Genomic DNA, 15,529 nt, shown 5'->3' with positions numbered 1-15,529 from the left:
AAGTCCTCCGAACCTCAGTTTTTCCACTTAATGAGACAGAGTAGGACCGCCCACGGTGCAACCTGAGCGCCGGAGCACAGCCTGGCTCTCACCTCCTGCCCACACCCCAGGCCCACGGCTGTGCGTCCACAGAGCCCACAGCATGGGATCCCCGGAAACCACAGCAGAGGATTCTTCATCTTCTGCCCAATGCTTCCTCCTTGCTAGGAAAGCTCCCCTTGGGGGTCTGGGGGCTGGGAGACTCCCCTTGGGGGTCTGGGGGCTGGGAGACTCCCCTTGGGGGTCTGGGGGCTGGAAGGCTCCCCTTGGGGGTCTGGGGGCTGGGAGGCTCCCCTTGGGGGCTGGGGGCTGGAAGGCTCCCCTTGGGGGCTGGGGGCCAGGCCCGGGCTGTGAGGGTCTCTGGCAGAGGCTCTGGCACAGAGTGTCCCCTCCCGTGGGCAGCTCTCCAGGGTCCTGAACAGGAGCCTGACCAGGCAGGTGACAGCAGGGGAAGCGAGGCCCCGCCACGCCCTTCCGCTACAGGGTCCACAGCTGGATTCGGGGCTGTGCTGCGACGGGACCTCTCCCTTGTATCTGAAAACTTCTGAGGTCATTTACAGAGTCGGTGAGGAGTCCCGCTCCCGGCCACGTGTGAACCTTCAGGCCTGAGCACAGGCAAGGACAAAGGCGTTCCTGGCAGGCCACACAGGGAAAGTGGCCCTCCCCACACAACACCTGGGCCACAGCAGAGCATCCCCCGCTCTGAAGGGGACTCAGGCCCCTCCTGCCCCGGCCGGCCACGCCGCACACATATCTGCGTTCCTGGCCTGAACGCCCCCGTTAGAGGCCTCCTCCTGGGGGCCCAGCCTGAGGCCTTTCCAAAGCGTCTCTGCTGATACCCCTTATCTCAGGGGCCTTGCAGACACTTCTCCGCGAGCTGCCTCAGTGTCCACCTCCCAGGTCCAAGGCTCAGCAGCAGCCTCTCCCTCAGAACGCGCTCAGCAGCGAGGCATCCCTGCCCGCGCGGCTCTGCGGGAGGGGGTACTGGGAAGCTGGCACCCCTGCCCGTTTAGCCCCTTGCTTATACCATCACTATAAGTGAGTAAAGCTTTCATCATTAGTCTTTAGAGCAAACACAGAACAGATGCTGTCAGTGGGGCCCCTGTCTTCGCTGACCGTCTCCGCACCCGGCAGCTTGGCTTCTGACAGGCTGCCTCACTCGCCCCCGTTTTCTCGCCTGTAAAGTGAGGATGACGCTGGAGGTCTTCCGAGGTCAGGGCACACAGGAGAAGCCAGCAGATGGGAACACCAGTGCCCTCCAGGCCTCCCCGGCCCGCACTGGCTGACCGGGTTAGCGCCACAGGAAGGCCTCACTCCGCAGACAAGAAAGGGGCGGGCCAGCACGGACGCCAGGCTATTGGTGTGACCACGCAGGGACTTTGCCACTCAAGCGGCTCGGTGACCGAAGCCAGGGGACTAACTGGTTGGCGCTTTAAGCATGGGGATGTCTATTCCAGACGCCGAGGCCCAGTGAAGTCTGCGAATAGCTTGCTCTGAGGTCACACAGGTGCTGCACCCACGCGCCCGTAAGCCCGTCCTCACCTCCAGTGACAATAGCTGCGTCACGGAGCTGGGACGCGGGGCCCGAGTGGCCAATCAGAAGCCACAGTCCCTGCTGCTCTCACCAAGATTCAGCGATTTTTCGTGATTAAAGGCTTTTCAGCCTGTGGTTGATTTCTAGAGTTCTGAAATGTCTGGGTTTTTTCCACGTGTAATTCTTCCAGTAGCTTCTTTGTATTCTAGGGGGAGAACATTTACTGAGGTCCTCCGTGTACCATCCTGTAAGTCCTGCCTCTTTCGCTTTGGGAATTTATATCCTGGGTTCCTCACCCGCTGGCCAAAGCGGAAGCCTTGTTTGTAACCAGAAAAGACTGGAAGCACTTGAATTGTTCCCGACAGGGACCAGGTTTGGGGGCTACTGTGGGCAGCCTACTCTGTGGGTGCATCACGGACCAAGGCGGCTCCTCCTGTGCGGATAAAGCCAGAGGTCCAGCACACACTGTGTGTGCGGAAAAGGCACAGAATGAGGTGAATATATATTTATATCTGCCTACATCTTCAGAGCACCCCTAGGATACACAAGAAGTTAGCATCAGGGGTTGTCTGTTTGGGGGGCGGGTGGAAACCAGGGACTTAAGAGAGAGACGTGGGCAGAGACTGCTCAAATATATACATTACTAAGCTTTGCTTTCAAATTTTTAGCCATGTGTGTTAATGTTCAAACATCAAATTGCTTAATTACACTATAAAGGGAAATAACATCAATCCTTTTTCCTGTGCACGTCCCAGTTATGACCTTGGGCTCAGGAGGAAAACAGGCTTAACTGTGAAGTGTCCCAATGATTCAGGGAAGGGGATGGAGAAGCCACAGAGCCTGGGACCCGGGAGACGGATGCCAGGCAGCCTCTGGGGAGGAGCCTGAACACCCCGCGTGACCCCAGAGGTGTCACCACAGCCACCTCTGCCTTTGCTGGCCGGGGGCTGACCCGGGATCCCGCCCTAGACCTCTCAGGTGTGACGCCAGGCGGTTCACACTGCTGTTCCCAGACGCTGTGCCGTGGCCGCTGAATGGATGATCAGATTACGGCAAACTGTTCACAGACACAGAAATGCTACAAGTGATTAACTCGATTTCAGGTCTTCTGTTATTTCTTGGCCTCTGTATTTAAGACCCGGAAGGAAGCGTTTCAATAATGTTTAAGCTGCCCACGTGATTGGCTGTTACAATTCATCATCACGCCCAAGTCTCCGAAGCTTTTGCTGGGATTTATTTATTTCCCCTCTCCCTCTTTCAGCCGGGGGCCTGTCTGATTTCATTTGGCGTGCACGCTTCCCCCCGCGTTGGTAAGACAATCACGTTGGCCACGGCAGCATGAGAGAAGGTGCAGGCTAACCTCCGAGCCTACATTAATGTGCAATTAAGTGGGAGACAGCAGCTGAGGGTGAAACAAATCTGGCGTTTCATGAAAATACAAACCAGAAGCGGGCCTGGCCCCCTCACTCCATTTCACTCGCCCTGGCTTGCGCCTGGTGCAAACTGGGAAAGGCCCTGGGGTGAGGCGTTTATAACGTGAACGTGGGGTATTTCATCAACTAAGTATCTCCGCGTTAGAACAGCCAACAAGCTACTTATGACAGATGTCAAACCAGTAATTCACAGGCCGCATTTCAGCAAAAAAAAAAAAAAAAATGGAGCGGGGGGTGGAGGGAGGACACACTCAGGACCACGGGGATTTTTGCTGGGGGGAGGGAACAGCTGGGCAGGGCTCTGGGGTTGGGACCACGCTCTGTTTCTTGACCAGACTCAGGGCCACTTAGGTATTTGTGAAAAATCATTGGGATGTGCACCACGATCTCACAGTGAAAGGTTATACATGCAGACACACACAAAGACAGAGTAAACGCGTCATGTGTATCTATACCTGTTTCTATGTCCATACAGGTGTTTATGGTGCTGTATCTTTATGTCTGTAACTATCGCTGTAATTGTTCCCACGTCCATATCTGTTCTCAGGAACTGGTAACTGGATCTGTATCTATGTGTCTTTATTTATGTACCTGTATTTGTAGTCACACAACTAGCTTGGCTTCTCCCCAGGTGAGAGGAGGATTTTAAAACTCTAGATTTTCTCTTCCCAGACTTGGAGGTCTTTTTCCCGGGTGTTGCCAGCACGGAACAAGCCCCCTGGGGGGGCTCAGGCTAAGGTGGCCCCTGTGGCCCATGGCGTCCCTGCTTCTGTAAGACCTGCCTGCCCCGGGGGCACTTTTGCACTCAGCCTCACTGGAGTCGCCCAGGAAATGGCACCCATGTCCCTTCATAATCGGGGAGAACAGTCTGTGAAGGGACAGGTGGGGGGTGCACATTTGGCAGTGGGGTGACAGGTAAGCTGTGAACCGGAAGGGGCTCGGTTCTGCCCTTTCCCTCCCAGCACTGGGCCCACCAGGCGCCACGGTGACAATCCCGTCCCACAGGTTCCTGTCCCTCCAGGACCAACCTCACCGGGACACAGCGAAACCGCACACCCCAACACGAACACGCACCTTCCCAAAGTGTTTTAGTTTAAAGTGATGCTCGTGCCGTGTGGGTGTTTTTAAATGGATGGGATGTGCAAGCAAGTACCCCCCGGACGCAGACCCCTCTCTGAGGAACGCCATCCCCTGTGCATCCACCCAGACATTTCTTTCCCACGGACGTGCTCACGTGAACACGCACCCGAACAGAGCTTTGCACAAGCTACACAATGGGGCCAGGCCCTACATGTGACGCTGAAACCTGCTGTCTGCGGAGCACCTCTGGGAACAACGGGGCACGACTCAACGTGGCACAACCCAGGGTCCTCAGAGGAAATGAGAAACACGGGACACTTCCACCCCTGGCCAGCCTGAGCCCTGACAGTCGGAGAGGCTGGGTCCCAGGACCCCTCTGCTGCATCCCCTGGCCTGGGGTCTGCATGCTTTTTCTCTCAAGGTCCAGGGAGCAAACATCTTTGGCTTTTCAGGCCTCCCAGTCTCTACTGTAACAGCTAAGCTCAACGGCTGCAGCGTGACAGCCGCCGCAGTTTGTAAGTAAGTGCCCGGCACCTGCGCGGGATTTACCACATGAGCCGCAGCCAGCGGACCCTGCACTTGACCGTTTTCAGCGGACATCCCCTCCCCCCAGCCCAGGGCTCTCCAACTTCCCACAGCCCACCTCGGACTGCAAGCCAGCTCCACACCGGGAGCTCTGAAAGGTCCAGGAAACCCAGAACCTCCTGGGTGGGGCTCAGGCAGGAACCGTTCCCAAGCTCCCCAGGGATTCCATTACTAACAAGAGTGAGAACCACAGTCCTCGTAGGCGCACGGCTGATGTCAAGGAGAGGGGCTGGGGCGGGGCGGAGGTGACGCCCCCTCTGGAAGGACAGCAGGGCTCCAGCGAGCCTGGAGGACATGGGATGCGGGGACCCTGCTGCTGGACCCCTCGCTGTGGTGGGTGGCAGGGAAGGATCCAGGCAGGGCCGCCTCGGATCCCTCCCCCGCCGTCACTGACCAAAGTCAGAGGAAGCAGCTCAGCCGGGGAGTCTGGGAGCGGGCGATGCTGCCGGGCCCTGCAGACCTGGGGGGTTAAGTCAGCCAGAGAGAGAGCAGGGCGAGGCCTTCCACACTCACTCACTCCCCTTCCACCCCTGCCACTGGCCGCGCTCTGACCAGGAGGGTTGAACTGGCGGGGGGACTGGAGTCGGGTCTGAGCCCGAGCCTCTGGGTGACGAGGCGAGTGGTCCTCCCGGACCCCAGGGGCAGGAAGGGAGGGCGCCCCGGGGTCGCCCACGGGAGCCTCTGTCACCCTGTGAAAGGCCGGGTGGGAAAGTGACTGCAGTGGCCCTCACGCAGCCCTGGGACAGGGCACAGCCTGGAGGGAGAGCTCAGGGACGTGTCACCGCGACAACGCACCACCTCCCGCAGCTGAAAGCAACTGATGGAAGGACCCAGGCCTGTACTCAGAGCTCGGGGTTAACGCCAAGGACGGACGCCCTGAGACCACAGTCCCGTCCCTTTCCCGACCCGGCAGCCCTTCCTGGAGGAGGCCTCCTTTACAGAGCCGCTGTGCCATCGCCCTGGGCTGGCACGGACTGCAGTCCCCCTTCCCGCGCAGAGGTGACACAGCAGTGTGATTCTAACTGCCTGTGACGGACAGAGAAGGAAACGTCCCAAGCACCACAAGGGAGCCAGCCGCCGGGGAGACGGCCAGGGCTCACGGGGTGCTGGGGACACCAGCTCCTGTGACACGGAAGGGCTGAGGGCGGAGGGACAGCCTCAGAGACCCTGCGGCCAGCGCTGCCGACAGGAGTGTGGCCTGTGGGGGACGGAGCACCGTGCACCCACTGCCCTGCGCGAGGGATCGGGGGGTGCACTCCTGGCCCCCGTCTCCTCCCTCCCTCTGAGCCTGGTCCGTGTCCATCCGGACCGGCCCCCCGGGGACACTGAGAACAGGAGGGGAGTGGCATGGGAGGGGCACCCAGCTGACGCACGTAAGACCCCCGTCTCCCTGTCGCCCACCCCTCCCACCAGGGCCCTGCGCGGACCCTACAGAGAGCCCGGGGGCCCACGAGCCCTGCAGAGCTGGGAGCACAGCCCCGCCTCTCCTCTGGCACAGAGGCCCGGGGGCTGGGGCCACGGGGACCCAGGAGGCTCGCAGAGCCAGCACGTCAGGGAGGGAACGCCCCCGTCTCCCGCTTGTCCCCGTGGCCGTGGACGCCCCTGAGCACACGTCACCTGGCAGGGGACCAGCGTGGAGGGGAGTGGAGTCAATGCAGCCTGAACGGGGGGGCGTGTGTGGGGCTGGCGCCCCCGCCCCCCCTCATGTCCCGAACAGACGACGACACCACGGTGACGCCCCCCACTCTGCCCTTCTGGAAACCCTCTACTAAGAAGATGCTGCTGCCCCTCTGTGTGGCCCGAGGATGTCTGAGTGGAATTTTAATTAAGGAGGAAGAAGCCACATCTTTAGGCGTCTTCCCTTGGATACGTTTTTAATTAACCACCAGGGCCCACGGCCTCAGTCAGTGCCACCGCATTTGGAACAAAGTCAAAAGCAGCTTCCAAATCAGCCGCTGCGGAAGGGAGCGGGGGGCGCGAAAGGAGGGCTGGCTGCACAGTGTTTAGGAGGGGATGCGAGTGGCAGGCTTCAGTGCCACCCACAGGCCCTCTCCAATGAGCCCATCCTCCGGCAGCCCTCCCTGGTGACACAGAACATCGGGTCTGTCCTTAGGATCAGGACAGTCCATGGGCCACCACAGCAGGGACACCCGACGGGGGAGGCGACGGATGAGGACACCAAAGGCTCACATGTCTCTGGCTGGAGTCCCTTCCCTCACCTTCTGTACCGGGCTCACCTGGGGGCTCAACACCCTTCAAAGGCAGCACCCTCAGAGGCAGTGAGCATGGCCTGGCTCCCACCCTGGGGGTGCGTGGAGAGCATGTTCTGGGGTCCCAGCCAAGGGTGTGGCGAGTGTGTTTTGCGGATTTGCACAAGGTGGGCAGGAGGGATGGGGGGTGCCCTGATGTCAGCCCCCAACACCTGTGGGGAGAGATGCCCAGACTGGGACAGCATGGCGATGCCTCACCTCTGACCAGACCCCAGCCAGGCTCAGCACCCAGGTACCGGCAGCCCCCTCTCCCAGGCCCTTTTCCTAGGGCTTCTTGGGGATCCCCACCTCTAGCCCCAAGAGTTCAGGGGGATAAAATAATAAACCCTGCCCCTTGGGCCTGGCCAATCATCTGCCTCCCCCCAAGCCTCAGTGATTGGCTCTGGAACAGACACCTGACCCATGGGAGCCAATCAGAATCTGCCCTGGGACTTCTGCTGGGACTGCTGGGAACAGTGCCTCCCTCCTTACCCTGAACTGCAGAGCTGGAGGATGTGTCAGGGTACCAGCTCCATCATGTCCCCCCCAGGAAAGCCTGCCTGAGATGGAGCCAGCAAGGAGGCAATGGGACCACGGGGTGAGCAGGAGATACCTGTGGACATCACTGAGTGCCTGGAGCCAGCCATGCCTGATTCCCCTGTTTCCCAGGACTGAGCCTTTTCTACTCAAGGGCACTCAAGCTGGTTTACTAGCACCTGGGGAGAAGGGGGAGGAGAGAGAACAAAAGGAAGAGGGCCAGTGGAAGGATGTGGGGGAGGAGAGGAAGGGGACACCTAAACTAGTACAGCTACCATCACGGGCCAGAATTTTATCATTCTACTTATTCCCTGCACCTTAATTTGCCCCTCTGTAATAACAGAAATTACCATCTCTCCAAGCAGCTAATTTAGGGGCAAGTAAGAGAGAAATTTAATGTAAAAACACATTCAGATCTTAAAAAAAAAAAAAAAAATGCTCTATAAATTTGAGCTTTATTTTTGTTTTTGTTTTTGTTTTTTTGCGGTACGCGGGCCTCTCACTGTTGTGGCCTCTCCCGTTGCGGAGCACAGGCTCTGGACGCGAAGGCTCAGCGGCCATGGCTCACGGACCCAGCCGCTCTGCGGCATGTGGGATCTTCCCGGACCGGGGCACGAACCTGTGTCCCCTGCATCGGCAGGTGGACTCTCAACCACTGTGCCACCAGGGAAGCCCTGAGCTTTATTATTAACGTTAAATAACTTCATGGGAAACCAAGTATAAGGACCCAGGGTTACAGCTGTGGTCCAGTCCTTTGGCCAATCAGAGCATTTCATTCTTCTGGCCACAGTGAGGGCTGGCCAATCAGAACATTCTGCTTCCACTGGCTTCAGTGAAGGCTGGCCAATCAGAACATTCCGTTCCTCTGGCCAATCAGAGCATTCTGCTCCTCTGGCCTCAGCGAGGGGCCCATGGTGGGCAGAGTTCCAAGGCAGGTCCATCAGAAATGATGAAAACCGATCCCAGGATTTGGTGGGACGCGTCGGTAGAACCATAACGAGAACAACAAAGGAGGGTTTTTTCCCATGGCAGTTATTGTAATTCTGTGTGGTCCTAGAGTTTCTTAGCAGCATCTGGGGCAACCTACCTAAGAATGGAGCCAACTGACAGGAAAACAGAGCTGAGAGGTGGGGCGCCAGAACCACGTGGAGACGGCCTCGTCTGAACCCCAGACGCACAGCCACGGCAAACGTTCCTGACTGTGAGCTTAGAGATCCCCATTTCTGTCACCCTCTCTGAGTAGGTCCCTCATTATCACAGGAATTCTGTTTTGTGTGGTTCTTGGGAGGCTCTGACTGAAAACTCCCTAACAGAGCCCTGGATCCTGCATCTCCTTGACCACGGAGATGTGCACGTGAGGAAATCATGGAAGAGCATCGGGAAAGAAAAGAACCAGTTGGGTCTGCACTGCCCCTCCTGGACACACACCCACACCTGCTGCTTCAGCATGAAAAGCACCGAGGGCCTTAAACAGATCTGCATTAAACCTGAAAACCTGCCCAACCTTCCTGAGTATCATTCGGGGAAAGGAGGCTCTGGGTCACACCCCCATGAGGGGCTGTAACAGGACCCATGCTGCCCCAGCTTAGGACGTGCTCTCAGGGGGCCCAGCTGCACCTCCACAAAGCCCAGGGCTTCCTCCACTCCGGCCCCTCCCCAGCCCAGCTCCGCGCCCGCACGGCAGAGGACATACCACGATGATGAACAGCGCAGGAGCTACGAAGGCCCAGACGGCACCATTCCCGAGCGACAGCCAGCAGCTGTGGAAGGGGCAGAGGGTTACTCCAGGGCATCATCCCACGTCCCAGGGGCCCTGCATCCAGGACAGTACAGGGACACCGTGGGGCGCAGTCACAATGACACTGTTAATCCCCACAAACGTGTCTGTATCCTGTCTATGACCTCACGCCCCCCGCTCTTGGGAAGAATGTTCCAGGTCTGTGGACTGGCTCGGGGAAAAGAAGGCTTTTCCAGGTCACCTCGTTAGTGGAAGAATTCGCAATCTCTGAAGAGTCTAGCCAAAATCCAAAGGAGGTTTGAATTTTATTACGAGAAATAAATAAATGGGCTCTTGCCAGGGGCCGGCTTCCTTCCAGAGCATTTCAAACACTGCCTTCACTAGTGTCTTCTGCAGGGATTCAAGGAGTGAGGAGGCATCACGTGACGCAGCGTGGACCATCTTCATCTTCTCATCAGCTGTCGGTCAGTTCCATCGCCCGGCAGTGCCATCCCCCGACCTCGCTCCACAACCGAGACGAAAGGTCCCCGTGGATCCCAGCCACGGCTCTGATTTCCAGAGAAGTAGGGTCCAGTATGAGGATATGAAATTTCTCCTGGCTTACGAGACAGGATTCCAGGACTCAGGCGGGACTACCATCTTCCTCTCCAGAGCATCAGAACCGCCAAGAGCCCGGGGTCCCTGAGACACGTCACCTCCCTGGATCTGGGGGCAGCCCCGGGGGCCTGGCACACCCGCCAGGATCCGGTGAGGCGCACGGCGCATCCTCACGGACGCAGGACGTGGACGTCCCTGCAGGGCCGCCTGGTCACTCACTCACACCTGCTCACCCAGCGCAGCCCCCTGACAGCACAGCACCGCCCCCTGTGACCCCACGGCGCCCCCGAGGCAGGCGCTGTGATGACCCCACCCTGCAGAGGAGGAAGCTGAGGCCCAGGGACGTTCGGGGACCCCAGTCCACGCCTGCACCCTGCCTTGCTGCCCGCGTCCTCCCCCGAGACCTCCTGGACCAGGAGACACGAAATGCCCCAGACAGGTGACAGCGCCTGTAAGAGGCCCGTTCCCGTCTGGAACCCAGAGCCTGGAGAAAAGAGCCTCCCACCTGAGGACGCGGCACTTAACATGGAAGCACATGTCGAGTCTGGTGGTCCCTCTGCAAAGGGGCAGCTCCAACCCAGGCTCCCTGGGAGGGTGGGGATTCTGCAAGAGGAAGCCTGTGCTTTCCACCATTTTCGTGCAGAAGGTTAAGTGGGTGAGGACCTTCAGATGCCCGGCCCTCCCCAGACACTCAGTGAGCCTCGGGACCTTTGCTGGGGCTGCCTCGCTCTCGGGCACATGAGCGGGTGAGAGGCTGACATCACAAACAGGCCGCGGAGCTGAGACGCACGGTGGGCGGCCCAGCATCTGCGCTCCCAGATGGAAAGACACGGAACAAGTGCCACTGAGATGTGTCTGAGGAGATGTTTCTTCTTTTAATTAGTGCCTTGGCTTCGGATACACGCAGGCTTGCAAGGAACGGGCCAGAACAATGGATGTTTAATCGTTCTTACTTCAGTATGGACTCAGAGAGCGCTTTCCTTAAGTGCTTCATCTTCAGGAAATTGTTGCCCTGAAGCAGAAAAAGCCAGATTCCTCCCAGTTTAGCAGCTCCGCTGAGAAACTATCTATCTCAGCTGAAGCCGGGACAGTGCTGAGCTCCCTCTCTCTCCTCTTAGAAGCTCTCCGTGGCCTCGCCACTCAGTGGTCTTCAGCTTGGCTGACGAGAGGGGCAGCTCCCTGAAGACAGGTGAGCTAAAGCCTTTTTCTCTTTGGGAGGAAAGGAATTCAAATTTCTGGAAGGTGAACACCTGACCTGGTTGCACAGTCCCAACCCAGCCTCTTCCTGATTCAACTAGGGACCCACCAGCTGCAGTTTCAAAATAGCGGCACGAGGTCTGGCACGTACACAGTCCCGTCTGCTGCTGCCCCAGCGATGAGAGCGCCCCCTTGCGGGTGCACATCAGACTACACTTATTCACACAGTCCCGTATTCACTCGGCTGTAATTTAATGGGACTTCTTATGTACGAGGTACTTGCTGACCACCCCAAGAAAGGGTCAGCACAAAACAGGGCTCCACAGGCGACCAGGCTGTGCGTCCAGGACAGCCACGTGGATGAAAAGCTCCCATCAGAGACTTATCGGGACCACCCAGTGCAGGAGGCACTCTGACCCCCTCGATGCTAGTTCCAAGGTGGGACGAAGCCCAGAGCACCGCCGGGGGTGTTTCTCACTCTATCAGGCCTTTTTTACTGCCAGGGCTGGAGGATACCAGCCTTGGACAGACCCCTCCCGAGAAGAACACAGCAAGACAAGGAGCCATGGGGACCCGCACCGTGCCCCTCCCCACGGGAATCCTGCCCACACAGGGATCACCCCTTCACTTACTTCTTACTTGTTCCGTAACTGTCCATGGCAAAGACTATTGAAATGATACAGATCAGAAGAGGAAAACCTGCAGAAAGTGAGAGCAGGAAGTTTTATTAGCTTTGCTCCAGTCTCCTCTGACACGTTCATTCACTTATTCATTTATACCTGACGCGTACAAAGAAACGTGCGCTAAGTGTTGAGGACACAGAACAGCCCCTAGGCTCCAGGAATTTAGAGTCTAAACAAAGAGATAAGTAACACGCACGCGCGCGCGCACACACACACACACACACACACACACACACACACACACACGCATTTTAGGGCAGATCTGTTATGAATCTGATTCTGTATCTGAAAACAACGCCCTCCCAGCTGCTGGGGAAGCGGCATGCCCAGGCCTCTGTCCGATCAGCGCCCTGAGCACAGCACCTGCCTCTGCTCCCCTGCAAGGAAGGAAGGGGGGAGAAGAGACAGCAAAGGGTCCCTTCCACCCACTGACCCTCCCCTCCAGAGGGTGGTCAGGAGAAAGGGCTCCTGACCAGGACCCTGCATTTTGCAGATTGCTAGGATAAAAGGGGGCAGGGGAAGATACATTAGAACAGGCGGCTCCTGTGCCCCTCTGGCCGAGCCTGCCCAGCCCGTGGGAGATCCGCTCCAGGACCCAGAGGGAAGCCTGCTCCCGGCTCCAGGCCTGGGCGCCTCAAGGCCTCAGCCCTCCTGCGACCTCTGGTGGCTGGGTCAGCTCCCACGCCGGCCCTCTGAGGATCAGCGTTAAATGATCTCCTTGAAAAGGAGTCTCTGGAGAGCGGTCCTGTCTCTGAAACACTTTGTCTTGATGTAAAATAGTCTGACCACATCACAGGACATCTGGACAAGACAGTCGCCGGGCCCTCAAAGGAGACCAGCGAGCCGCCTCTGGGGAGAGGTGGACAGGCCAGGGGCCAGGAGGGGACGCACCTCTCGCTGCTGACCCGTCGTCACACTCGGGTTTTCTACCCACGTGCACGACCTCATGGAAGCCAGAGCGTTTCTCGATGTCGGAGCCTCTGGCTGCGGCCTCCTGCCCTGATGGACTCAGAGTCACAGGAGACAAGGGGGACGCCGAGGATCCGGCCCGCACCTGCCGCCCACTCGCTTGGGGCCTCGGTTTCCTCAGACGTTGCAGGGAACCCCGCTGCCTGGCTCTCTTGGGAGGATCACGTGGGCCCTGAGATGGCGAGGGGCCCTGGGGACATTGCGCACCAAGACTCCCCCCCGCCCCATCTTCCCAAGGAAGCTCAAGCCTTGGGGTGTGGGAGGAGTGGGCACTGTGTGAGCTCTGGGTCCACAGGACAGCCCAGCAGGTGCACACGGGACCCTGCAGAGTCCCCAGGGCCCCGTCCGGGGGTGTCGTGGAAGGTGCAGTAAGAACCCGAGGTGCCTGGAAGGACGGATTTTCAAACTCAGTGGTTGAGGCTTCACTTTGAGTCAACACCACATCTCCCTCCCCGGATCGTGGCCACGGCAGGGGCCCAAGTCAGGGGCTAGCATCCCTTTGCTGCCCAAAGTTAAACGGAGGAGGTGAAGATTCTTTTTCTGCCTGCACAACTGACACATTTCTCCTACGATCCCCAAAGCAACACTGACACTCAGAGGACAGGCCACAGAGCAGTGACTGGAAGGCTCTGAGAAGAAGGTGGGCCCTACCCTCTGCTTTCTCTGAAACGCGCTGCAGGAGCCACAGCACCGCGTTCTATTCCCAGGATCCCCCAGAAGAGCTGTGCAGCCTCAGGGAAACAGCTGAGCCTCTCTGGGCCGCCACATTCTCACTCTGGAAACGGAGATGACAGCACGTCCCATCAGGCTGTGGTGAGGATCACACGCGCTGCAGCCACGGATGTGATGAAGGATGCGCTGATGTATGAAGCCTGTCTCTGTATAATGATCTCCACTCTTATTAACTAGCTCTGATGCCTCTTCCACTGTTGCTATCATCTGAAATTCACACCCCATAACCCATGCAGACGCTTGACGTGCTTCCGCAGTCTGGGGTCCTCTGGTCCTGTCCTACGGACGGTGACTCTGTGGCGCTCAAGAAGTGCTCTCTTTGGAACGTGGTGACCTTGCAGAGGGACCACACTGGCGCCTCCCTGGCTGCCGCCCCTAAGATCCAGGGAAGGAGGGAGGCGCGATGTGAGGGGCAGCCATAAGGAGCATTGCTGTGAAATATTAACCCAGGGGCACGGATGCCTCGACAGAGAAGGGGTGGAGAGATGACAACGCTGGGAGACAAGTGGCCCGGCCTCCGGTAGGAGTCACCGTGCCACATCCGGATGCCTCGTTCTGGGCACGCGGCGGCTGGTATGTCTGCACCCTGGGGCTGTTGAGCTGTCGGCTCCTTCTGGGCAGTGAGCTGTGAACAGAATTGACCCATGCCTCTCTCGGCTAAGTACTGATTTCCCGGGTGACATCTACCCAGGTCGTCTTCTCTCTCACAGCATCCAGCAGTGGCTCCAGGCAGCAACTTCTCCATCACCCCGGGCTCCTGAGGGACTGTCCCGAGCACAGCCCCTCCCACTGCCACCGGCCCGCTGAGGACACACAGTGTGATCAGGAGATAAATGCTACTGTTTCCACCCCACGTGAGCTGGCGGCTGCTTGTCATAGCAGCATAACCTAGCCTGCCCTGACTGACGCACGTCCCAGGGTCTCGGCACTCTGTCACCTCCCTGGGACACCAGCGCAACTTCAGAGAAAGGCGGAGTCCAGAATGAGCTCTGATGACGTTTTCACCCTCAGATGAGTGGGCGCTCACAAAAGAAATGAAGTCGTAACAGAGAAAGATAAAGCAAGCTGTATTTCCTTCGCTTCTGAGTTTGTGGTCAGAGAGTCGCGTCTGCTGTTTGTGGTCAGAGATTCCAGTCTACTGCACCGACGTGTAAAGGCTCAACTGTTTTCTCACTCACCTGCTCTCGCCGTTCCCACATGGACCCCTTGAGGACAGAGATTACGTTACACTCACCTTTCAAGTTCAAGCATAGGACCTGACGTACAGCTAAACTGCAGGCATGTTGTTAAATCTGACACCTCCAATCCCAACTCAGCCAAAAACACAGTCCTTGAGTTTCAAAACATGATACCGTTTGAAGGTCAGGGTAAGAGCACGGTGAAAATCTCCAGGGAAGTGGCCTCTCTCTGGGAGACCCTCCCTGCAGGGTGACCACCCCCCCCACCGGGCCCTGGGTCAGCCTCCAGCTCCCTCTTAATTCATAACTGCAGGTAGAGAGAGGCCAGCCCCCTGCAGACTGTCTGTACTTAGGCCCACAGCCAAGTCGAACCCAATGAGAAGGAAGGACGCAGTTCAGAGCCGTGAGGAAATCAGTTAAGGGGACGCTCACGTGGAGACAGAGCCCTGCTGGAACCCAGCCCGGCGCTCCATGTGCAGGGAGCGTCTGACAGAGGCTGCACACTCAGACACCCACAGGGGAGGCGCTGGTATCAGAAACCATACAGTCGCAGCCAATGCTGTCAAGTAGGAACGGAAGCTCAGGGTTCCCAGATCACCTCACCTTTTAAAAGAACTCTATAATTTTATGCAAAATCTCTCCATTTTTAAGTGTTGGCAAATCATTCATTTTTTTCCTCCAATGCTGTGCAGACCAAAGAAGCGATCCTTCAGGGCTGGATTGGATTATGACCCACACCTCCATCTTGAACCAACATACCCGACTCCTGTCACAGCAGAGACCAACTCCACACTTTTCATTCATTTCAACTGTCCCTGCTGTGGCTACGGGGTGTGTGCGTGTGTGCGCGCGCACATATCTCTAAGCTATTTGACCGTTCCCGTAAAGAAACCAGCCGTAACAGGTGGTTGGTCACTTGTCCTGTAAACCTTTCACTCAATGAAGTCAGAAGCCGGAGGCAGGAGCGACCCTCCTCTG

General features: G+C 57.9%; 1 protein-coding gene across 1 annotated transcript in view; it reads right to left on the bottom strand.

Moving 5' to 3' along the window:
* ADGRD1 (adhesion G protein-coupled receptor D1) overlaps window positions 1-15,529 on the bottom strand; it is a gene marked incomplete at both ends in the record, with an annotated part of 142,108 nt that overhangs the window by 8,167 nt on the left and 118,412 nt on the right. Inside the window, 2 exons of the mRNA XM_082853303.1 lie at window positions 9,151-9,217; window positions 11,622-11,688. Coding sequence (XP_082709429.1) covers window positions 9,151-9,217; window positions 11,622-11,688 — 134 coding nt within the window. The remainder of the gene's footprint in view (window positions 1-9,150; window positions 9,218-11,621; window positions 11,689-15,529) is intronic.

The sequence above is a fragment of the Leucopleurus acutus genome, assembly GCF_964270905.1.
Source record: "Leucopleurus acutus genome assembly, chromosome: 13".
In the NCBI taxonomy this organism is placed as follows: Eukaryota; Metazoa; Chordata; class Mammalia; order Artiodactyla; family Delphinidae; genus Leucopleurus; species Leucopleurus acutus.
This window is presented reverse-complemented; position numbering and strand designations above follow the sequence as displayed.